Source organism: Girardinichthys multiradiatus, chromosome 1 (assembly GCF_021462225.1).
Source record: "Girardinichthys multiradiatus isolate DD_20200921_A chromosome 1, DD_fGirMul_XY1, whole genome shotgun sequence".
NCBI classification, from domain to species: domain Eukaryota; kingdom Metazoa; phylum Chordata; class Actinopteri; order Cyprinodontiformes; family Goodeidae; genus Girardinichthys; species Girardinichthys multiradiatus.
Window position 1 is genome coordinate 14,686,225 of NC_061794.1, and position 23,707 is coordinate 14,709,931.

At 39.2% G+C, this 23,707-nt stretch overlaps 2 protein-coding genes across 3 annotated transcripts in view; one reads left to right on the forward strand and one right to left on the reverse strand.

The window, feature by feature from the left end:
* ajap1 (adherens junctions associated protein 1) overlaps positions 1–10,625 on the forward strand; it is a 97,156-nt gene extending 86,531 nt beyond the window's left edge. The window contains exon 6 of one of the 2 annotated variants that reach the window (XR_007039284.1): positions 10,231–10,625. The gene's annotated coding sequence lies outside the window, so the exon portion shown is untranslated. Of the gene's footprint in view, positions 1–182; positions 5,903–10,230 lie in introns of those variants that run through there. The other variant, XR_007039283.1, reaches the window with a different exon arrangement.
* LOC124863685 (myosin heavy chain, skeletal muscle-like) lies at positions 5,128–11,328 on the reverse strand. Its single transcript, XM_047358153.1, has 3 exons — positions 11,273–11,328; positions 7,067–7,620; positions 5,128–5,207 (listed from the first exon to the last, which is right to left on the reverse strand). The coding sequence occupies exons 1-3, from the start codon at positions 11,326–11,328 to the stop codon at positions 5,128–5,130; spliced, it is 690 nt and encodes a 229-aa protein (XP_047214109.1).
* Between the last annotated feature and the right edge of the window lie 12,379 nt (positions 11,329–23,707).

Sequence of the window (23,707 nt, forward strand, 5' to 3'; positions counted from 1 at the left end):
GTCAGCTTTGAAAAATGAAATGGGCTGAATGTTTTTGAGGCCAAATTTTTATTATGCCACCCTCCCCTCTAAAGCAAGTAGTAAGTAGGCTAATTTAAAAAGCTTTGCTTTTGCTTGCCTCATAATGAGGAATAACTGTTTTTTTTGTTGTTGTTTTTTTTGTCTTGTGTGCATTTCCACAGGATCCATTTGGAAACAAGAAACACACAAAACAGCTTATTTTGTAAAATAGTGTAATCTCTCCTTGGACACTTGTGAAGATATTTATTTTTCTAGAGCTAACAAGCTGAGCAGCTGTGGAGCTGCTCCTCCATCTTTCCTGAAGAACAGCATTCATTTAGGTATATATATATATCTATGTATAGATATATATATAGATATATATATATAGATATATATATATAGATATATTTAAAGGACGTATGGAACAAGACTGTGAACATCAAGGATGTCTCATGGAAAATATTTGACTTTAGATAAAGAAGCCCAAGGAGCTGCTTTGGGCAGAAGATGAACTGTATTTCTGAACAATGTGCCAATAATGCCACTATGTGCCACAACCTGGATAAATGGAGGTTTTAACAATAACCGAAGGACTAAACAAAGTGTGATATTAACCCTGTATCAGCTCTTATTGCTTTCTTTCTTTTCTTTTTTGTCCTTTTTAAAAAAAAAGTTAAACAAAAACAAAAAATACTAAAAATGTATTTAAAAATGTTTTGAAGTAATTTTGAGATGTGTGTTGCAAAAGAGTCTAAAACATGTTTCTACGAATCACAAAGAGTTGGAAAAAAATATGGATGGTTTATGCTTTACTTTAAAGACATATAGTAATTTCTATTAAGTCCCATTTTAAAACCAGGATAGTTAAGTCTATTTTTGTACACCTAAAAAGAGCTGCTGCAGCCCCTACACTGAAAGTCTGGATAACCAGGGAATGCTGTTGTTTCACGCCCCACCGTTAGCTAAAATTATTACAAAGAAACCCATCTATACCTGCTCCAAGCTAATCCAATGCTAATGTCCCTGCTTCTTATGTGAGGTTTGTTCAGATTAGGGTTAAAGGAAACATATTCAGGTTTGTGAAGGCAGATCCAACAGCACCAGATATATTTGGTGGGAATATAGAGTGCCACAACACACTGCAGGGAGCTCCACAGGACATTCATACCATCTCAGGACTGTCTAGGTTTTATGTGAAGTACAAATTAGTCTCTTACTAAGCAACCAGTTGGAGTAAATTCTGATACCTGATATAATTTGGATAAAAAGTGAAAACATATTGCTCAATATTTTTGTTTTTACCTAAAAAAGTTTATGAAAAAGTTTTGTGGATGAGGGAACATACGGTTGAAGAAAAGACAGTAAAGAAGCAACAAAGGAATGGTTCTAAGGGTCAAAATTATCCTCAACATGCTCCCTTATACCATCCACACAGACAACAAATAACAAGAATTGCTGAATTTTAGGATTCTTATTTTAATCATAAATTCCTAAATTCATAACTGGTTCACATTTTATTCTTAGTCTTATTCTTGAGCCATCTGGAATTCGTGGCAAAAGTTTTGAGCTTTTCATAATTTTGCTGCAGAACTCCTAAATCTGAAGCATCTCAGTCAATTCTTAACAAATTAGTAGTTCATTCATAAGTATGGTAACTGATTCCTAATTAATTTCTAGGAATTCCTATGCGTCTTAACCACAAAACAAATGCATTCTCATCTTCCACCCCCAGCTCCTGCATCAGTCTGTTGTGGTGACCATATTCTAGCCTTCTAGCTGGTGTCAGTCGCAGCCTAACCCACCACCTGGGGTCTGTTTTCCTTCCACTTCGAATAAGTCTTTTTCTAGCTATACTAGAAGAAGTGATACTCCAGTTCCAGAGCCAGTACTACAGGTGCTCTATGTTGAACATCCATTTTGGATGTCACAAATTCAACTAGAAAATTAGCAAAACTCCAAGAATCCTCATGAATCCTAAAATTAAGCAATTCTTGAGGATTCATATAATTATTCGTGGTCTCTGTGGAATAGTTGTATTACCAGATATGTTATAAAGGCCAACTCCCTGTTGACCCACCTTGTACTCCACCAGAAGAACAGCTGCTCAAGCAGATTAAAATTCAGTCAGGTTTCATCCAAATGGATTGTGGTTAAGTAAATAATACAGTTATATCTGAAATAATGCAATTAAAAAAGCTGACACTCCCTAATTATTGTGTTAAAGTAAACGGATTAAGACGAACCAGCTACCAAAAACCAAATTTGTTGAAACAGTTTCTGAAGTCAAGTCGAGTGACCTTCTGTGAGAAGACTAGTAAAGCTCTCCTGAGAGAGCCTCCTAGCACCAATGACTGTATTATTCTCAAAACTTAAACCTCTGATTACATTTGTGCTATGAAGCTTTTGTGAAAACTGTCTAATAATCTACCTGTAATTGTGCTGTAGGTTTGTACAAAGCACAAATACAATTCTGTAATTGTAAACATTTGTTTGGCTGCAAACAGCAATATGTACAGATTTAAATGGTTTCACTGAGTGTTAAGAATTCATTTCCAGTAATACACATGGGTAATTTATTTTAGACTTGTACCTAATTCCTAAAATGTACCAAGAAATCACGCCAAGTAATGTCAATGAGGCTGTTTTCACACATGACTGACTTAAGATGTTTTGGGGATTGTGCAGAAATTTTGGTCCGATGTTTTATTTTTTTTTAAGTGGCTGTACGTTAGCATTCCACAGTAGAAGGTTCCTCTGAAGATTTGGTCTCGGAGCTATAAATGTGTGAAAGGGGAGAAACTGTAAGCAGGACATAATCTGGAAAAAATGAATAGGTTTTTATTAGAACAAATCAAAAATGACAAATAAACCTCTACAATCATTTTTGTTAAAAAATAAGAACTGTTTGTGTCTTAACAATTCCATTTTGGTGAGGGAACAAAATGGAAAAGAACAAGTCATCAGAAAAATTAATCTATTTGCTGCTATGTTTGCACATTTTGTCACAAGCTGTTCTTCCTGATTTCTTTTTTATTTATTTATTTACAAGGCAGCCTGAAAAATCTCTGAAAAACATTTAGGGCAAATGCTGCCAAATTATCTCTAGAACATTCCAGGCCTATAGTGCATGTGTGAAAACGCCTTATGTGTAAATGTGAGCCCTTGTCGAGGCGTAAAAATGACTTGGTATCATTCATAACATGAAAAAGACTAACGAATGACCCATAACTGGTTCAGTCACGAATGCACCAGGCTGTGTTGCTTCTTTCACCTAACATATATTTTTTTGAATGAAGAGTCTTACCTTCTCTATCAGAAGGTTATGAAACCTACTGTATATTATACAAGTGTAAATGTATTTTCTATATATTTACTTCTATTTGTGTACAGGTGTGTTCTATTTTTCAAGTCCTTTCCAGTTGTTGGGAAGGTTTTGAGCTAGGTCGGGAATAGTGTCTTTGTTTACATGTGTATCTACAGTATTTCTTTCAAAAACACAAAAACTAACCTTGTGCCAAGCTTCTTATCTGCACTTTTAAGCAGTACTTGTATGATATCTTTAGCTAATCAGTATAATACTTCAGTAGACGCTGCAATAGTTCACTGGCTGAAAAGTGATCTCCAGGTGGAATATCTAAAAGCAAGAGTTCTGGGTGGTTTTATCAGGTTATTTGGTCATACATTGAGTTCTGGTGCATTTATGGTTGGCTGGAAAACCAATGACTTATTCTTCTCAAACATTTATAATTGGGATTTCACATACAGAGCATCATCACATGTACTGTTAATACAACTGTTGCTGCCAAGAAACCAACTAAACTTGATCTAGGTTGAGTTTTATTAATTTGTAATTTTTCTTTTTTTCTCATATTTCTTTTGCTACAATTGCCCCAGACATTTAAAAGTTGGCAGAATCTTTTCTAGGAGGACGACAGAATTATATTAATCAAGTACATGATGCTGATGATGTAAACTTAAACCTATGATCTGAATCTCTGAAAAAAATATTTCCTCAAAGTTTCCAAGATACTTCTTGGTACATGTACCTTTTGCCTAATTTTTACCTATAATGCTTCGATGGCAGTTGTGTTTTAAACAGATACTTCTGATTAGTATAGAAACCTGCTAAACACAGATTGTTTGGCTACATAATGTGAGTAAATCCATTGCAGCGTGACATCACAAATGCAACATATAAACTCGTTTCTTCTAACTCCTGTCCAAAATCTAATACGCAAGATACCTTATAATTTTTCCTTTCCATTTTCAGTAAATATTTCAGAATAGCCTGTTGCAAATAGTGAAAAAACAAAATCCATTTGGCCAGTCAGATCTGATTTTATAAGCAGGTGCATTCCTTTCACACAGCAAATGAATATTCTACAGCTCCCATTTCTGTCACCTCACTCGCCTATGAAATATTTCTCTCTCCTCAGTACAAAGACACTATCGATCAGAAAAGATTTGCTCTGTAAAAATGAAGGATAAGACCAATTTACAGGTCCTGTGATTTGTGTTTGCATGTCAGACATATGGAGTGGAACTTATCGACATATGTATTGTTTGAACATCTAAATGTTGGCTGAACATTTCCAAGGCCTGTTTTTATTTCCCTGCCATATTGTGAAACAGCATTACCATAAAAGAAATAGAATCAATAAATCGACTCAGCTTCATTACAAGCTTTTGATGTCTGACTAGCCCAGAAACATATTACACATGTGGTATTGATGGTGACAAGGTGGTGGTTTGAATTTGATCAAAGTTAATAGGGTGCTAAATGAGGTGAGACTCTGTAGGAGGAGAGAAATATTTGATTTCACAATAAATCTTACCAAACCAATTCCTTAGCCGTGAGGAAACTGTAGTTCCTCACTCTGCTTTTCCTTGTTGTTTCAGGAAAATCACATATTGTGCGCTTACTGTAACTGCAGCAGAGGGCTCTGACTCTGCTCCTGGGTCATGTTTTTGCTTTTTTATTCAAAAGAGCTAAAGCACTTCTGGTGCTTATCCATACAGTGAAAGACTTGGGAAAAGAAAGAAAAACATTTTGTTTGCAACATCCCCAATTTTCTCATTATGCATCTGCAAGAGGGGGAGTAGGAACATGACCCAAATCTGCCGTTAATTCACACAGAAGGCCTCTAGTAAAGATGCCTTTGCAACAGAGTGCAGACCTGAAATGAGTGACATGTTAAGGAAATCTGAGAAGCAGGAAGGAACAGGAAGAGAATTACTGCAGACTCATTGGGCCTGTTTGATGATGACAAAATCAGAAGATGAAGTACGATTAATATCAAAGACAGAACTGTCATGAATATCATACATTGTGTTTACAGATAGGGGTAAAGTAAATGATGCAGATCTATGTTATTTCATTACCTGGGAGGGGCTGCTCATATCTGAGCACATAAGCTTTGATCATTTACAATCAAAAACAGCTCATTCATACTTACAATGAAGGAAAATGACTCCAGTTGTGTTGTTGCCATAAAAATGAAGAGTTTGTACTTTGTGACTCTTAAACTTTTTATATTTGTGTTTAATATATCAATGAGTACCTCTGTTAACTTTTGTATAAGACATATGATTATAGTATACACAGACACACACACACACACACACACACACACACATTATAAACCTCCAAAAAAAGGGACTCCAGTCTGTCTCTGTGACGGCTAAACGTTGTATAACTTTTGTTTTGTGTCTTATGAACCACATCTCTTCCTTTTGTAGTAATTGGTAAACGTTTCAATTTCCAGGTGACTATGATTTGGTTACTCTTGTACTACTAAGCTATGTATTTGCAAGCACTGTAAATGCGATTCTCACTGGATTCGTCCTCTGTACATTTAGTACTCTGATGTTGCTATTAATAAAACATAAAACAACATAAGCCTGTCCCATGACACATTTTTTTGGGTTTTACTAAGGGTAGAGAAGTGACTTCACTAAACTTCAGAAAATAAAATTACTGTGTACTATATGAAACAAATGAAATGGATACTAGCTGGAGCGCTTACAAACACTGATCACATTTAGAGATTGAAACCTGCTATGAATCAGAAAAAAGCGGACCCAAGATTCAGCCAGACACAGTACTGAAAGTTTAAAAGGTTTATTCAGCCACAGGAAAACGTCACACAGGTAACACTCCTCACAGCTTCCAGGAATCACTGAGGCAGAAAGAGGGATTAGTGACTTGTAGTCTCTCCAGATTTTGCAGGGATCAGAAAAGCCACTAGCCTGCTTTTGTCTTGAGTGGAACTTGAAACCCAGAGGGAAACCTCAGTGGGCAGCAGGCGGTGATCTCCACAGCACAGGTAAGAATTGACTCCAGGCTGAATAATCCAAGGGCTAGGCTGGCTCAATAATCCAAGGACAGAAACAGGGTCAACGATCGGAACAGGAGGCATCAGGCAAGGGGCAGGCAGAGGCATAAACCAGATGCAGGAAACAAGGTTGACAACCAAAATCCAAATAGTCTGACAGGGAGCAGGCAGAGGCATAAATCCAAAAGGCAAGGCAAGGTCAAGAACAAAGATCAGACAGGAAGGAACGCTGGATATCTACTCACACGAATGGCTTTCAAAAATCTGGCACCGTCTGCTTGTCAGTATATATCAGGGAAGACACAGGTGCTTGGCATTCCACAGATTGCACTACACCGCAGCAGCCACCAGGTGCATCTAATCTGCCGATTGCAGCCAAGTCGGGGCTCCATGAAGGGCTTGACCTGAGAAACATGGAACGTGGGGTGAATCCTCATAGAGTTGGGTAATCTCAGCCGTACAGCGACAGGGTTGAAGATCTTGGTAATTGGGAAAGGTCTAACAAATCAGGGTGCCAACTTCTGGGATTCTACCCTTAATGGTATGTCCTTGGCGGTGAGCCAAACTTTCTGCCCCACCTGGTACTTAGGGGCAGGTCCGTCTCCAGTTGGCCGTTCTTGACTGAATCAGTGACATTCTGATCATTGACCTCCTGGCCTCTCTCCATATTCTTTGGCACCTTAGGGCATCGTTCCTGCTCCTGACCTCATTCTCTGCAGTTTTCTTACCCTTCTCCAGTTCATGAATTGTCTTTTCTGTTTCACTAATATGCTCAGTCAAATCACTTATTTCCTGTTGCAGGTTTTTGTTCTCCCTCTTCAGGGTCTCCAGGTGGCCCAGAGCTTCTTCATAGGAATTTTTCATTTTGAACATCTCTGTGTTCAAAGCACGCGCCTCCTTCAGAGCTCCTTCCAGCTCGACCTGACTTTCTTCATACTTCTGCGTCCACTCTGCAAGAACCTTGTCAAAGCTCCTCTGCTTCTTGTCCAGGTTTGCAGCCAGAGCATTAGCTCTCTCCACGTCAATCATCAAGACCTCCACTTCACCCTGTAGCCTCTGTTTGGTCTTCTCCAGAGAGGCACATTTCACATTCACAGCCTCGATGGACTCTTCCGCATCCTGAAGACGCTGGGCAAGCTTTTTCTTGGCCTCCTCGAGCTCCTCAGTGCGATGAATGGCATCAGTTTCATACATGGTTCTCCACTGAGACACGTCGCTGTTAGCCTTGGACATAGCACGCTGCAGCTCAGCTTTGGCCTCCTGCTCCTCCTCATACTGCTCTCTGAGTAGATCACAGTCATGATGAGCCGAATGAACAGCATGAGCCAGAGCGTTCTTGGCCTTAATCTTATTAAATACTTTCTTTAGATCATGGTATTCTTGAGGTACCTTGGATAAATCCGGATAGGTCTCCTCAACCTCATTCTCCACAATAACCTCTGTAGCAGCAGACAAAAGGCAGTCGGAACATGACTCAGACCAACCCAGAACTTCTTTTCTCTTCCAGTCAATGTGAGGGTTGTGTTTCTGCAACCAGGAGGCCCCTAGGACAACAGTAAGTTCAGGTGAATTTATGATCATGAAGGTTACATTCTCTTGATGATTATCTCCAACTGTTAAGGTAATCTCCTCCGTCCTGAGGTGTGAATTGTTCATGCTGTGACCATCCAATGCTAGCACTTTACGTGTGTCAGCTGACGGAATGAGCTTTATGTTGTTCTTAATGGCAAATGCTTCATCCATGAATTCAGTGTCTGCTCCTGAATCAGTAAACACGGCCCCCTGGAAAGACATGGAAGAGGTTCGAAAATGAGCAGGAAACAAGAAGGAGGAGGCAGTTAGCTGACTTCGGCTCAGTAGAAAACTCCCTTCCTCTGCCTGTCCTTTTTAATGGACACCTGAGTGCTAAATGGTCCTTCTCTCCACAATAAAAACAGAGCTTGAATCTTCTCCGATGATCTTTCTCCTCAGGGGTAATCTTGGTTCTGCCCAACTGCATGGGCCCACAATCCTCATTTTCCTCAGTGAGAGGTGACAGCCTCCTTCTCTCAGACCAGAGTGCAGGACCCTGAGTTAATGAGGAGCGACCCTCCTCATGTCGCTTCCCCCTCCCTCTCTCTGCCAGCCAAATGGGAATGCTAGCAGCCAGGTCCTCGAGTTGTTTCGGGGAAGAGGGGTAGTCACGGGTTGCTAACTCATCCTTGATGTCTGCGTTTAGTCCTTGCGTAAATGCATCCATCTGTGCTGCCTCATTCCAACGGCTATCTGCGGCCAACAAATGAAAGTCAATTATATAAGACGAGACAGACTGATCACCCTGTTTGAGGGACAGTAAGCCTCTTGCGGCTTCACAACTTGGAAGAACAGGGTTAAAAACTCAAATGAGTTCCTTGGAAAAAGTTTCATAGAAGGTACAAAACGCAGACCTGTTCTGCCATTCAGCAGTCCCCACTGCTTCGCCCTTCCTGCCAGCAGAGATATAACAAAAGCCACCTTAGAACGTTCAGTGGGAAAGGATGACGGCTGAAGCTCAGAATGAATTTCACACTGAGTTAGGAAAGCTCGACACTGGTCTGGGTCTTCCCTGAACATCTCAGGCGGAGATAGGCGTGGCTCCTTTTGTGACGGTGGCGGCTCGGAGACAAGATTGCCAGAACTTAATGTGGAAATGATTTCCTCCAAGCCGGAACCCAACCAGGAAAGGGCCTCATCAACGTGGGTGCGCCACTGTTGTGCTGGCGATGGGTCCATTTTTGGCCAGAAACCCAAATCAGTCATGCATCATTGTTATATTGAGACCTGACACTAAGGGTAAATTTCATTCTCCATGAAACACTGTAAGTTCAATGAACTGCAACAAAGTTTAAATGTCTTTCATTGGTCTTTTTTTTGTGAATCTCTGTTTAACAAACACAATTTCTCATTGTTCAGCTTGAATTAATGCTAGCACGAAATGCATCTTTATTATCTTCCATAGAAGAAAGCGGGCGGGGGGATGTGTAAAAAAAAACAAAAACATATTAAGTAGAGTTTAAGAGGTAAAGGAAATGCATTTAACTTAAGGTGGCTCTTAGTTTTTACAGAGCACCATGCCGCTGCATGCTCCTTGATGTGTGGTAATGCTGTGCTCTGTTTGTATACGAAAGATCTAAGATGGAAAAAAAAAACTGGAATGCTGACTTGGACAGTTTAAGGTTTCTCATACACCGTAACCTGAAATCTACAATGACTGGCTGAAAGTGGCTGTTGCTGCAGGAATAAACTGTTTGTTCCTAATCTGCCAATTTTTATAATAAATAGCAGTCACATACATTTTTAAACTCAAACTTTTTTGTTTGGTGTGCTCCTTACACTTGATGTGAGAGTAAACACCATGGAGTCAAATACGCTGTCTGAGGACTTCTGAAAGATGGTTGTAGCTACTTATGAGCCTGGTAAGGGATTTAATGAGGTTTTGAAACAATTTCAAAATCCCCCACTCCATTATAAGGAAACTATTCTACAAGAGGAGAACGTTCAAAGCAACTGCCAACATGCCCAGATCTGGCCATCCAAGGAAGTTTACCTCAACAGCAGACTGCAACAGGGTTTCCTCTAGGATTTTTTGAAATTGTGGCGGTCTGCTGCCAGAGGGGGGGAAGGGGGTGGTGGGTGTTGTTGGGAATTGGGAGTGTCATTCTGTGCTTGTCCTCCTGGACCCACTGCTGACTCTACTACAGGGGTTCCTGATCTTTGGCTGATTGTGTGTACCTGGGAGGAGTATTTAGGAGCCTGCCACCAGTCCATTGCCTGAGTGTTTTTGCCCATGTGGTAATCACCAAGCCAGTGTAACTTTGCCAGTTTGACCTGACCCTGTGCTAACCTTGTTTGTTTTTTGTCTGCTTCCTGCTAGTACCTGTGAGGTGTGGGTGGTTTCCTCTTTACCTGGAACTGGACATCCAGTATCTCTCTCTACAGTTTGTGAACTTTGGATTATCACCACTAGACTGTTGTTTGGTTCCTAAATCTCCCAAGCTCCTTCCTCTGTGTGGACTCTGATCTGTTGTGGATCGCTCTTATTGGACTAGCCTTCTGGATTACCTAACTCCCAAGCCCAATGGTAAATAACCCCCTGGTGTTTACTAATTGTGACCCAAGTAAGCAAGACTGTTTGGACTTTGTGGATTTATTCCTTTGTGGCCAGAACTAACCAGAGCTTCTCTCTTAAGAGAATCCGAGAAGTCTTAAGTAGCTGCCTGAGCCGGTGCGACTTGAAACATTGACTGTAAATAAACGTTTGAACCTTTACTGGTGTCCTGAGTTAATTTGCATGTGGGTGAAACAAATCCCTAAAGAGATGACAGGTGTACGTTGTGCTGTTGAAAACATACCTGAAACTTTATGCATTAACGTAAAAGTTATATTAACTAACTACATTACCATCACTCAAATTCAACATATGTCAGCTCCAAGTTCCTTGGAGCCCGAAAAAAGCATGCACGAGAGGTACATTGGTTGACACAGCCGGAGCATCTTCTTGGATGTGGGGTCACCGGCATTTGGCTGAGCAGCGATGGTAGAGCTGAGCTGGATAATGTTTTTCCCTGGGCTATCGTCACATTGGCAGTTATGTGGTGTGTCTGTGTGTGGTTGCGGAGGGCGTGGTGGGGGACGTCAGACCCGGGTGCTTGCCACTGGCTGGGGATCTCTTGCCAGGTGAGTTTGTCCCATCTTGGTGTGGGGTCGGGGGTTCCATTGTGGGTGCGGTGTTCGGTGGTGTCTGCCCTGTTGCACCTGTGGGCGGAGGCTGGGGTGGCATTGCACAGAGCCCTTGCCTTGCCATCACGGCGGGCTGTGTGGTGGGGGCAGGATGCGGCAGGGTGCTTTGAGTGGGGCTGTGTGGAGCTTGTGCTGTGTGGGTGTGGCTTTGTCTGCTTTTCGGGGATGGAGCTCACCTGTGCGGGTGTGCCGCTGTGGGGAGGGGATTCATGGCCTTTGGGTTTGGGGCCATGTGTCCAATATCTGTGTCCTGGTTGGGGGTGGCCCTCTGGGGAAATTCATGTTGGGGTTCACTGGGGGTGGGGGGCTCATAGGGTAAGGATCAGACTTCACTGGGGGGTTGGGACTGTTTCATCCTGTGGCGTGTCTGGTTGGCAGGCTAGTTTGGACCATGTAGACCCCTCTTTTGTACATGGCCCCCTCTCTGGGTGAGGATGGGGGTCTTTGGGGACTGGGATTGGGGCGGGGGTCGGGGTCCGGGCCAGGGTCGCTCAGGTTCAGGCACCAGCCCAGGCTAGCCCAGCGCAGGTTCAGGTTCTGGGGCAGTCTGCATGTCTCCACCCCCAGAGGGAAGCGGACCACCTCCTGGGTCTGGGGGCCCCTATGGGGTATCTCCCCTGGGACTCTCCCCTGCTCTTCTCTGGGGGTGTTGCGGTAGTTCTGGCGATGGTTCTCCTGGGGTTCCTGTGCTCTAGGGGGCCTTTGGATGTCTATGGCTTGGATCATCTCCAAATCTGTCCCAGGTCCAGGGGGGCAGGTCTGTGGCTCCTCACACTTGGTATTGCATATTTCTATGGGGAAACCTTGTATAAACAAGCGCACTCACACTCAGACCCACAGGTGTTTAGATTCAGGTGTTAACAGATACACAAATGTTCTATATTGAGCCGCATTTAACACTAAATTCATAAGTACCGTGCACTTTTTGGTAAAAAAGCTGTTAATATGAATGATTTTGCAGGTGTAGAAGCAAGCAGGTTGTTATCTTATATTCTCTTCATTCTTCATTCTCTCCTCCATTTTCTCCTTCTCTCCCCTTCTCCATTATACTTGTATACATACTTGTATGAGTACTTTATTCTGAAGGTGTAGCGGCTTTTATTTTGCCGTGGAAGTGCGCCACGATTAATTACATGTAGCAGAAACACTGGGCAAGATGCTAAAGGCGGTCTCCACCAAAAATGTCATCACATGAACAACAGCAGGCTCTTGCTACAATTCATAGTGCACAGCTGTATGATCAGAAAGAGACTGCACAAGTTTAACTTTATGGAAGGTATGTGAGAAGGCCAGACTTTTGAGTAAGAACTTTCTTTCAAAATAAATAACATTAACCTACTTCCAGCACAGCCAGGAACAAGAGGGGTAACAGCAGACTTCCCTTGATGTCACTGTTTGAAAAGAAGCCTTGCGTTCCAACAAACAGATCTCTTTCCAGGCAGATTCCAGACGGGAACCAGACAGGAGAGGCACCAAACACGCGTATGTCTCCTTGCAAGCAGACAAGACTCTTTAACTACGATCCAAAAGTAACTTCGATCACATGCAACAAAGTTAAGTAATGATTTGCTGTTCGAATATCCTGCATTCATTCATATAAAGGGTGTAATGAGACAAGCGTGACTTGGGGTCTGGGTATTGTTGGGTTGGAGAGTCGCAGACGGAGATCACCTGACTTTACTGCCTGGAATTGCTGCTGAGATTGAAATTTGTTAACAGTATCGAGCATAGATACTGAGAGATTATTTACTTTTGGAAGTGGTGGTAAAAGGCATAAACTGGTATGTGAATGGTTCAGAATGGATACACAGGAGGACAATATGGACTTTTATGAATGGACGCAAGTAGAGGGAGAGGACGGGGAAGAGGTAAAGCAAAAGAAGGAAAAATGTTAGATAGTCAAAGGAGTAAAAGAGAGTTGGAAGAAAACAGTTCTGAAGAAGAGAGAGTAGTTAGGAGGAAAATTGGAAGGGAAGAATGTAAAATAATATTAAAGATAAAAAAATCAAGAAGAAAAAGAGAACCTGAGTCCTATTTCACTATCTAGGGAAATTAAAAATGTTGAAATGCTGAAGGTATTGAGAGATGGAAATATACTGGTGTCGTGTAAAACTGAAGAACAAAGAAGAAAGGCTTTACAAGTTGAAAACATTCACAAGAAAACGGTGACAGAGAGGAAGATTATAGGAGAAGATAAAATTGTTCGGTGGGTAATTTATGGCATTCCTTTGGAGCAAGATATAGACAAATTAAAAGAAAGCATTGTTGGTGCAAAGGTAAAAAATCTCAAAAGACTGACAAAAAATGTAAATGGAGAAAGAGTAGGAAGCCTGTCAATTTTAATAGACTTTGAAGAAACAGTGTTGCCACAAAATGTCAAAATAGGATATCTGAGTTTTCCTGTGAGGCCTTTCATTCCCCCACCACTAAGATGTTATAAAAGTCAGAGATATGGTCATATAGCAGCTGTCTGCAAAGGTAAACAAAGATGTCCAAAGTGTGGAGAAGACCATCGAATGACGATTGTGGGGAAGAAGTGCAGGAAAAATGTTGCAATTGTGGATCAACATAGAGTTACATTCAGGGGATGTGAGGTAAGGAAGAAAGCAAAAGAAATTCAACAAATTAAAATGATTAAAAACATAAGCTATGCTGAAGCAGTCAAAAATGTACAGCATGAAAGAACAAGGGATGAAGGTCAAATTAAAATTCCAGCTTATCAACAGAGAAAAGTAGAATCAGAGGAAAATGTCACAATGCCTGTGGAAAAACTGATATTATTTGTAGCTTATGTCATTAAATGCACTGAACACGCTAAACACAAAACAGAAAAGATTAAAATAATAGTCAGAGGAGCAGAAAAGTTCTTAGGGTTTAAAGAAGGATCTTGGGAATACATTAATAAAAAGTTGGAAACAGATGGGAGGCAAGGAGGAACCCCTGCTGATAGAAACATATACCGTATTTTCTGCACTATAAGGCGCACCGGATTATAAGGCGCACCTTCAATGAATGGCCTATTTTAGAACTTTTTTCATATATAGGGCGCACCGGATTATAAGGCGCATAGAATAGAAGCTACTGCAGTCAAACGTTTGACTGGGGTTGTGTTATGCATCCACTAGATGGAGCTGTGCTAAAGAGAATGTCAACAAAACAGTCAGATAAGTCAGTCAGTCAAACTTTATTAATACACTACAAACCAGCGTTCTGATAACTCCATTCACTCTCATGGTAAGGTCTCCTCTACATAGAATTCTATTGAATAGAGCCAACCGCATGTTAGGAATGCATTGGAGTCTATGAAGTTGAAGTCAAACGTTAGTTAAAACGTGAAAGGGAACTTTTCCCTGATTCAGTAAACACGTAAAAGAAACAGTTTGATGCACTAAATCAAACGTTAGTACTGTTAACCTTTCCTGTTTCTGTCCCCTGACCGTAGTCTGATGACACAGGGGAGACGCTTTCTCCAGGGCCGAAGTTACTAGTTTCCTCGGGGTTAACTCCCTCACTCATACATTGCTGAGTTGAGCATGAAGAAACAGCATCAAAACACTGAGTTGTTGACGAGATTCGGGGTTCTTTTTAATGACTTTGCAGCACGTAAAAACACAGGGCTTACAGACTCATACACCGCTGCTCCGGTCGCCATCTCTACCCACCCCACACACACAATAATACCGACGTCACTCCTTCACTCTTGATTCTCAGCTACGGCAGCACACAGCGCCACCTCTGTCCGGAGGAGTAATGTCAAGATCTTCCATACACACACACGAAACATACACCCCACACACTGAGCTTCTAATCACATATAGTTCAGGCAATTCCTGCAACAGTACATTCAAACGTTATACACACACAAGTGGTGTTGGACTAGGAGTAAGCACAGTACAGGTGTTTACCGCTATTACTTCGGCGACCCCCCTGACTACGGTAGCCGTAATGCTGCAAGCGGTGCGGCTTTGTAGTTTACCAGTCGTACTGAAACATTTTGACAGAGCGCCGTGTACAACCAGTATGGATCAACCAATTAACCAATTGATCCATATATAAGGCGCTCCGGATTACAAGGCGCACTTAAAAACCTTTAATTTTCTCAAAAAATGACAGTGCGCCTTGTAATCCGGAGCGCCTTATATATGGATCAATTGGTTAATTGGTTGATCCATACTGGTTGTACACGGCGCTCTGTCAAAATGTTTCAGTACGACTGGTAAACTACAAAGCCGCACCGCTTGCAGCATTACGGCTACCGTAGTCAGGGGGGTCGCCGAAGTAATAGCGGTAAACACCTGTACTGTGCTTACTCCTAGTCCAACACCACCAGAAAATTAATGGATTTTAAGTGCGCCTTGTAGTGCGGAAAATATGGTAATAATATTACAGTGAAATGCAAGAAGCTTAATAGCTAATGGACAGGAATTTAAATGGTATATAGATGGAATTGATGTAAAACCAGAAATTATATGTATACAGGAGACATGGTTAAAACCAAACCTAGATTTTGTGTTTAAAGGGTATAATAGTATCAGAAGGGATAGACAAGAGGGAAATGGAGGAGGATGTGGAATATTTATAAAAGAAGGAATACAATATCAGATATTAGGAAAAGGTAAAAATTTAGAATACATAGTAGTTGAAATGTACAATAAAAAAGAAAAATGTAAGATAATACATTTTTATAATCCATGTAAAATGTTATCATTCGAGTTGATGGATGAATTAATGGGGTACTTAGAAGGAAAAGTAATCTAGTGTGGAGATTTTAATGCTAACAGCACATTATGGGGAAAATGTAATGATAAAAATGGGCAAGTTATTGAAGAAATAATGGAAATGAAAAATTTGGTATGTATAAATGATGGAAGAGGAACAAGAATTAATGTAAAAACAGGTACAAAGTCTGTGATTGATTTAACAATAGTATCAAATTGTTTAGCCGATAACTGTGAGTGGGACATTGACAAAGATACAACAGTAGGCAGTGATCATTACCCCATTAAAATCACAACAGGAATATTAATAAATAACAGGAATACAGGATTATATAAAAGATGGAATTTTAATAAAGCTGATTGGGAAAAATTTAAATATTTAAGTCAAAAGAAATTGGAAGAAATAGATGAATCAATTGATATAAATAGTTTAAATATAAATATCTGTAAAACAAAATCTTACAGGCTGCAGAAGAGTCAATAAAAAAAGGAGGAAGACAGAACAATAAAAAAATTGTGCCATGGTGGACAAAAGAATGTAGTGAAGTAATAAAACTAAGAAATAAAGCATTTAAACGTTAAAAAGTAACCCAATTTATCAGAATCTAATTGAGTACAAAAGAAAGCAGGCAAAGGTAAGAAAGATCATTAAGAATGCAAAAATGCATAGGTATATGGTTTGATGAAAAAATAATATGGAAAGTACATATAGAAAATATCATAGATAAATGCAAAACAATATTAAACATTATGAGATGTATGGCTGGTGTTGATTGGGGAGCAGATCGAACATTATTAAAAATAATTTATATAGGATTAATTAGATCAAATATTGATTATGGAAGTATAATTCATGGATCAGCAACAAACACACATCTTATAAAATTAGACAATATACAACATCAAGCTTTACGAATTTGTAGAGGAGCAATCAGAACCAGTCCAATAGCAGCACTTCAGGTAGAGATGGGAGAGATGCCATTAGATAAAAGAAGGAAACGGCAATAAATTACTGGATAAACTTACAAAGCAATAATCCGGATCATCCCACACATGATATTTTAAAACCATGCTGGGAAAAAGAAAAAAAACAAGTTAAGAGTTTTGGTTGGATTATCAATAATATAGCAGAATAATTTCAAATATACGAAAAACAAATAAGTTCAATGTTGCCACCGTGGCTATTACCAGAAGCAGTGGTGGATATGGCATTGATGGAAAAGAAAAAGGATAAGAAATATAGATTAGATTCAAATATAATACAGGAATATATAAACAATTACTATCATCATGTCCAGATTTACACAGACACATCAAAAACAAATGAAAAAGTAGGAGTAGCATTTGTAATACCAGAATTTAAAATAAAAGTAGGAAAAAGAATTACAGATGGATTATCAGTATGTTCAGGAGAATTATTAGCAATATTGTTAGCAGTGCAGTGGGTGGAGGATATAAAACCATTAAAAACAATCATTTGTTCAGACTCAAGTTCAGCATTATTAAGTTTAAAACATAATCATTCAGAGGGTAGACCAGACATTTTGTTGGAAATAAAACATACTTTATTTAGAATTCAAAGGATGGGATTAATATTAGTGTTTTTATGGGTACCAGCACATGTAGGAGTTGGAGGGAATGAGAAGGCAGACAGGATAGCAAAGAAGGCAACACAAAACAGCATTAGCTTTATAATTAATATTAGAAGGTCAGAGGCGAGAAATATAATTAAACAGAGAATCAGGAAAGAGTGGCAAAAATGGTGGGATGAAGAAAGGAAAGGAAGATGGTTTTACAGAATCAACAAGGTAGTAGGAGGAGTAAGAACTGGAAGAAGGAGCAGAAAAGAGGAAAGGTCAATTACAAGATTAATACTTGGACATACAGGACTTAATTCTACATTGTTTAAAATAAAGAAACATAATACAGTATAATGTGATCATTGTGGAGAGGAGGAAACAATAGAACATGTAATATTGAAGTGTCAGAAATATGAACAAGAAATAACAATTTTAAGGAGAGAATTTGTAGGTATTAAAGAAAATTTTATTTTGATAGATACTTTGCAAAGAAGTTTAGGTAGCAAACATATTCAAATTATAGTTAGATTTAAAAAAAAAAAAAACTAAATGAATAAATAGAACTTGATTGTTGTAATAGTAAATAAGATTTAAAACCATGAAGAACCACACTCCATATCAATTGGTGGCGGTAATGCACATCATAAAGTTATTTGCCAACCGCCAAAAATGATACAAGAAGAAGAAGAAGCATGACTTGGCTTTTTTTTTTTGAGGCCTTCAGAAGCAGCTCTAATCCAAGAGGATTTCCCCCATGGCCTGGTAAAGAAGGCCGAGACCGCATCGCACGCCTTCCTGTGTGTACGTCAAGGTAGCGAGAGCTAGCTTGGTGCATCGTGGCCACTCAGGGAGCCGAAGGTGGCTTTGTGGTTCAGTTCGGCCGGGCCAGCTAAAAGCCCCTCTCTCCACAGCTATGGAGGTTATCTTGCGATAACCTTTTGTTTACCCACACGTGGATGTCTTCCCTCAACACCCAGGACAACTTCTCCTCAGAACGGTTCACGTAAGAGGTAGTGTTGGGGCAGAAAAGATTAGTTTAGAGTTAAATTATCTAAATAATGTTCTTTTAATGACTTTTGTTTGTGTTGAGAAACTCAGCTAATGATGTGATGCGCCGTCCATGCTTATCCATTGCAAGCCTTTTATTAGTGGTATTTTAAGGGTATGTATTTGATTCTGATGACAAGCCATAAGCTTCTTTTGTTAGCTCCAACCGCTAACGGCTAAGAAACAGTTGCTCGCCCTCTTTATGAGCCAGCTGAAGATCATTTACCCAGAAAGGTTGTTAGTTTCCAATCTAGGAAGTAATATTTCCTTAAATATTATTTTATTAAACTTGATAACTAATTAAACATCAATAAGACCCTTTTATCCAGAAAGGTTTGGTTCTTATTCAAAATATTTCCTTAAATATTATTTTAATATTTCCTTAATATTTCTTTAAATATTATTTTAATAAATAAAGGCAGCTAATTAAACAGTGTTGAGAATTAGTCATCCAGAATGTTGGTTTTATTCAGCATATCTTTCTTTAAAACACTATTTTATTAAAATAACATTTTATCTGATCTTGCATTGTGAATAATTGTTTGAAAGAATACCAATTATTGCCTAAGTTAGTTCCAAGACTAACTTAACTTAATTTCCAGATTCTTTAAGATAATCCTCGGTTCTGCCTTTTTATTAATAAGTGCAGTTGCACCACTGTCTTTTCCAGAGATAAAGTAAAATAAGATTTGACATAAATATGTGAAGATTTCTTAATACGGCACTAAATGATTTAACAGGGTGCACAAATTTTTTCACATGACCATACAGATTTTGTACTGTTAATAGCAGCACAGTATCAGCAAAAAAAGGCTAATTAATCTAGTTTTCCGACTTGCAACTGGAATGCTGTTAAATTGCATCTTATATTCTATTTTTTGAAGTTCTAGCTTCAGAGCTAAATAAAATTCACCATAATTTTTTTGAATTGGGTCACTTGAAACTGTCACAATAGTGAGGTGTTAGCTTATGGTTTTTATGTGTGTTTATGTTTTTCAGCATTTTCCTCGTAATGTTCTATAGGTCTTGTTATACTTTCGCCATTTGGGTTTTGCCATATAGGTTCATTTCCTTGTGCTCATTATTGTTTGGTGTATTTCTTTAGTTCATTCTTTTGAGTTTTTCTTGTGATCCCTTTACATTTAGATGTTTGCTGTTAGATCTCTGTTTGGTATTTTCCCTAGGGTTTCTTGTTCAGCTCTATTCATGTTTATTTGTCTTTTCTCCCCTTCCCTGCTGTGCTCTTTTCTTCTGTCTCAGCTGCTTCACATATCCTCAGAATGCGTTGCCTCATCTTTGTCTCAGCTGCAATTCATTCCCTCTGATTAGCTCTTCTCGTTTGCCTATCATTGCTCTACCCCTGGTTTCTTCTGTTTTGCTGCCATTCGCCAGAATGGAAACAACAAAAACTAGTTTCTCTGTACATATCTTTGTAGGGGAAAGCTATCAATTAATTAATTGAGCTCATTTTGTCTTATCTTGGAACTGGTCTTTAGAAACTTTGTCCCAAGGCATTTTATAAGACCAGCATGTCCAATTCATATCCTAGTATAAAGGATTGAAATCTGGCATACAACTTTGTTGTAATGATTGCCTTTTTGTTCTATTTACAATGATTGATATTGTATGTTAAGCTGTTTATAATTTAACAAAGAAAGTTGGAATAAAGGATACAATTCAGCTCAAATACAAAGACAATTCAAAATATATTCATATTCAACTCCAGTCAAATTTCATCCAAATTATAATACAACACAATCGAATTCAGTTGACCATAAGCCGGCTGGTGAAATGTTATCTTTTAAGCAATCGTCCAGTCAATTGCATCAACTCACTAACTTTGCCCCAACCCCTCCTCCTAAGCAAGCATATTAGTGGAGTAGAGGCAAACCCCTCTCTTTTAACAGGACCTCCAGCAGAACCTGGCTTAGTATGAGCTGCCTTCTGTCATAACTGGCTAGAAAATGAGAAGACAAGAAGGGGAGTAATAAACAAACAAAAAAAACCTCTCTCTGTAAGAGCACACAGAACTATTGCCAGTAATGACTATGTCCAGAAAAGAGATACAGCTAAACAGAAGCACTGACCCTGCAGTATGAACAACAAAAAGACTACACAAAGTTAGCAAAATAAAATCCAAGTAAAGAAAATGAGGCACAGTTTGTGTTGTTTTAGTTACAGTAGTTCCAAAATCCATCCATATATTCCTTTTTATTTTCACTGTGCTGCTGGTAAGTCTCAAATTCCTAAAAAACATTATATATTACCCACAATATTAACAGTGTTTATTTACTCTGTAAATATCACATTATTATGCTTCTTTGCTCAAGTTCTGATTGGATCATATGATCACTAGTGCAACACTTCTGTAATTAATAAATGATCGGTGCTTGAAAGCATTTGTAATTTGCATAATACAGATTTTAAACGATTACAAAATTGCTATTTGAGATTTTTTACACTGGAACATTTACACAAATTAAAAAAGAAATCAGTATAAATATGATCCTCTTTTATTGTCAGTGTTGTTATGGTCAACGTAATGTGGTCACTGCATTCACATCATGCACTGGTGGTTTAGTAATTTGACAAAAAATAACTGTGGCACCATTGTCCGCCTGGGTAAAAAGCCCTAAAATGAACAGCGGCATATTTGCAAGCAAAGCCATTACTGCTCCAATAGCCATTTTTCAAACTGATCAAGGTGTAAAATGTCTCTACAGCCGGCTTTTCATTCTGTCTGGAGAACTCCACCATTAATAAAAGTACTCCACCCTTAATAAAAGTAATAAAATAAAAGTTTAGCACAGCCTCTGTTTGATTATTCATTCTATAATGGGTCTTTGAAGGCCACTTTAGCTGCATGCCTATACAGTATGATGCAAGCAGTAATATGGCAGTGTTGGTCTACAGAAGCAAACTGTGTTCCAGAGAGTTCCCAACAGAGACCCTGCCTCTAAAAAGCCGAGTGGAGTGGTTTTCCCAGCCTGACGGAAGGAAAGAAGGTACCCCAACAAAGCATGTCACTGTACGTGCGGTTTGGCCTGGCCAGCAGAACGAGCCACCCCACCCGACAGCTATGGAGGTTAGGTGCAAGATAACCTTTTGTTAACCCACACGTGGATGTTTTCCCTCAACGTCCAGGACAACTTCTCTTCAGCATGGATCACGTAAGAGGTAGTGTTTGGGCAGAGAAGATTAGTTTAGAGGTAAATAATCTAAATAATGTTAGTTTAATTGCGTTTGTTTTTGTTTGTGTTGTGTTGAGAAACTCAGCTACAGCCAGTGTTAGCAGACTAGCACTCAACTAAGGATATTTTCTGTGTTGTGTTTTTAAAGTTAAGACAAACTTTATTTAAAGGGTGATTTTAAACACAGACGATTGGCTATAACATGCCGTCCATGCTTATGCATTTCAACCATTTTATTAGTGGTATTGTAAAGGTATGTTTGATTCTGGTAACCAGCTATAAGCTTCTTTTGTTAGCTCCAACCGCTAACGGCTAAGAACATGTGCTCCCCCACTTTATGAGTCAGCTGAAGATTATTTACCCAGAAAGGTTGTTAGTTTCCAATCTAGGAAGTAATATTTCCCTAAATATTATTTTACTAAACGTGATAACTGACTAAACACCACTAAAGATCATTTACCCATAAAGGTTCTCATTCAAAATAATATTTTCTCAAATATTATTTTAACATTTCCTTAATAATATTTTCTCAAATGTTATTTGTACTAGACAAAGCCAGCTAATTAAACAGCATTTAGACCCATTTATCCAAAAAGGTTTAGTTCTTATTCAAAATAATATTTCCTTAAATAGTATTTTAATAAATAAAGGCAGCTAATTAAACACTGAATTAGTCATCCAGAAGGTTGGTTTTATTCAGCAAATCATTCTTTAAAATGTTATTTTATTAAAATAATGTTTTATCTGATCTTAGAATGTGAATGGTTGTTTAAAGGTTTGCCAATTATTGCCCAAGTTAGTTCCTAGACTAATTTCATTTCATTTCCATTCTTTTTTTCTCAAACATGAATAACATTGCATGGTAATGTTGCATCACTCTTTTGATCATGGTTTTCAACCATCTTTGATTCACTTGTTTATATTGTACATAGCCCATTAGTCTTTCTTATTCTTTCATTTTGCTTGGTAATTTAGTTGGGTTGTTTAAGCATAAAGAGTTTGTTGATTGAAATATATTTGACTTTGAGTTGATTTATTTTTGTTGATAAATACTTGTATTTTAAGAAATTGTATGAATTAATTCTGTGTGTGTACAGAGTTGTGCTGTTCAATAATACCAGAGCTTGGCTCATCCCTTTTAATTTTGTCCTAATACCACCGCCTTATTGGGCTGGTATTCACAGGACAACCTTTAACAGACCCAATTAATATTTAATAAATATTAAAGTATCAATATTAAATAATATATTCATATTCATAATCACAACCGCAGATAAACATGAAGACACATTTTATTTTGGCTTTAATTTGTTATTTACTATTTGCCCTTTGACTGTCACTCACCTGAGCCTGCTCTGAGAAGATTTACAAGTAGGTTTTCTCTCATGTACTTTCACTTCACAGTATGAGAGCAGTTTTAATTTAAGCCTTCTTTTAGACTTTCATTTATTGTTTAGTGGATCTTTAATTAGACATATGTAGTAAATAAAGCAACGATAGGCAAACTGGTGTCTAGTTAAATAAAGAAATAAAGAAAGAAAATTATCAAATCTCTTTTAAACATAGCACAAGTCATATAGTACAGAATGTGTTAAATGAGCAAGATAAGACTATATGCAAATAACCTGCATTTCAATCTGAAAAGACTCACAAAGAAAAGGGATGGCAATTAGAAAAGTTTTCTTCTTTCCACGGCTTCCTTCTGTGGTCCTGGCCCGGGGTCAGGCGCTGGGCTGCGGTTGGTGGTCGGGTGGGTGGGGCGGCAGAGCATGTCTTGTGACCACACCGGGACGGCTGGCGGGGTGTGCTTGGCCTGGAGCGGTTGGCCCGCATGGCCCAGGTCCCCGGCCGGTGCATGTATCCCTCTCGTGGACTGGTGGGCTGGAGCTGCTGGCACTGTCTGTGGGGGTTGGGCGGGCTTGGAGGTGTGCTGCTCTGCTGGCTGTCTTGTCCGAGGGGGGATCGGGGCAGTGGACTGGGGGGTGGCGTGGAGGGACTGCGGCCTGTGGGGTGGAGGGGTTGTGTCCACTTCTAGGGCGTGGGGTCACTGGCGTTTGGATCGGCTGGGCGGCGAT

What these genes read in the sequence shown, in the direction of transcription:
- LOC124863685 (XM_047358153.1), bottom strand. Translation starts at nt 11,328, where the DNA reads ATGGCCCCAAACCCAAAGGCCATGAATCCCCTCCCCACAGCGGCACAC. An exon ending in ACAGCGGCACACCCGCACAG is followed by an intron (nt 7,621 to 11,272) that starts GTGAGCTCCATC and finishes TGATCTACTCAG; the next exon opens with AGAGCAGTATGAGGAGGAGC. An exon ending in AATTCATGAACTGGAGAAGG is followed by an intron (nt 5,208 to 7,066) that starts GTAAGAAAACTG and finishes CCTGCTTCTCAG; the next exon opens with ATTTCCTTAACATGTCACTC.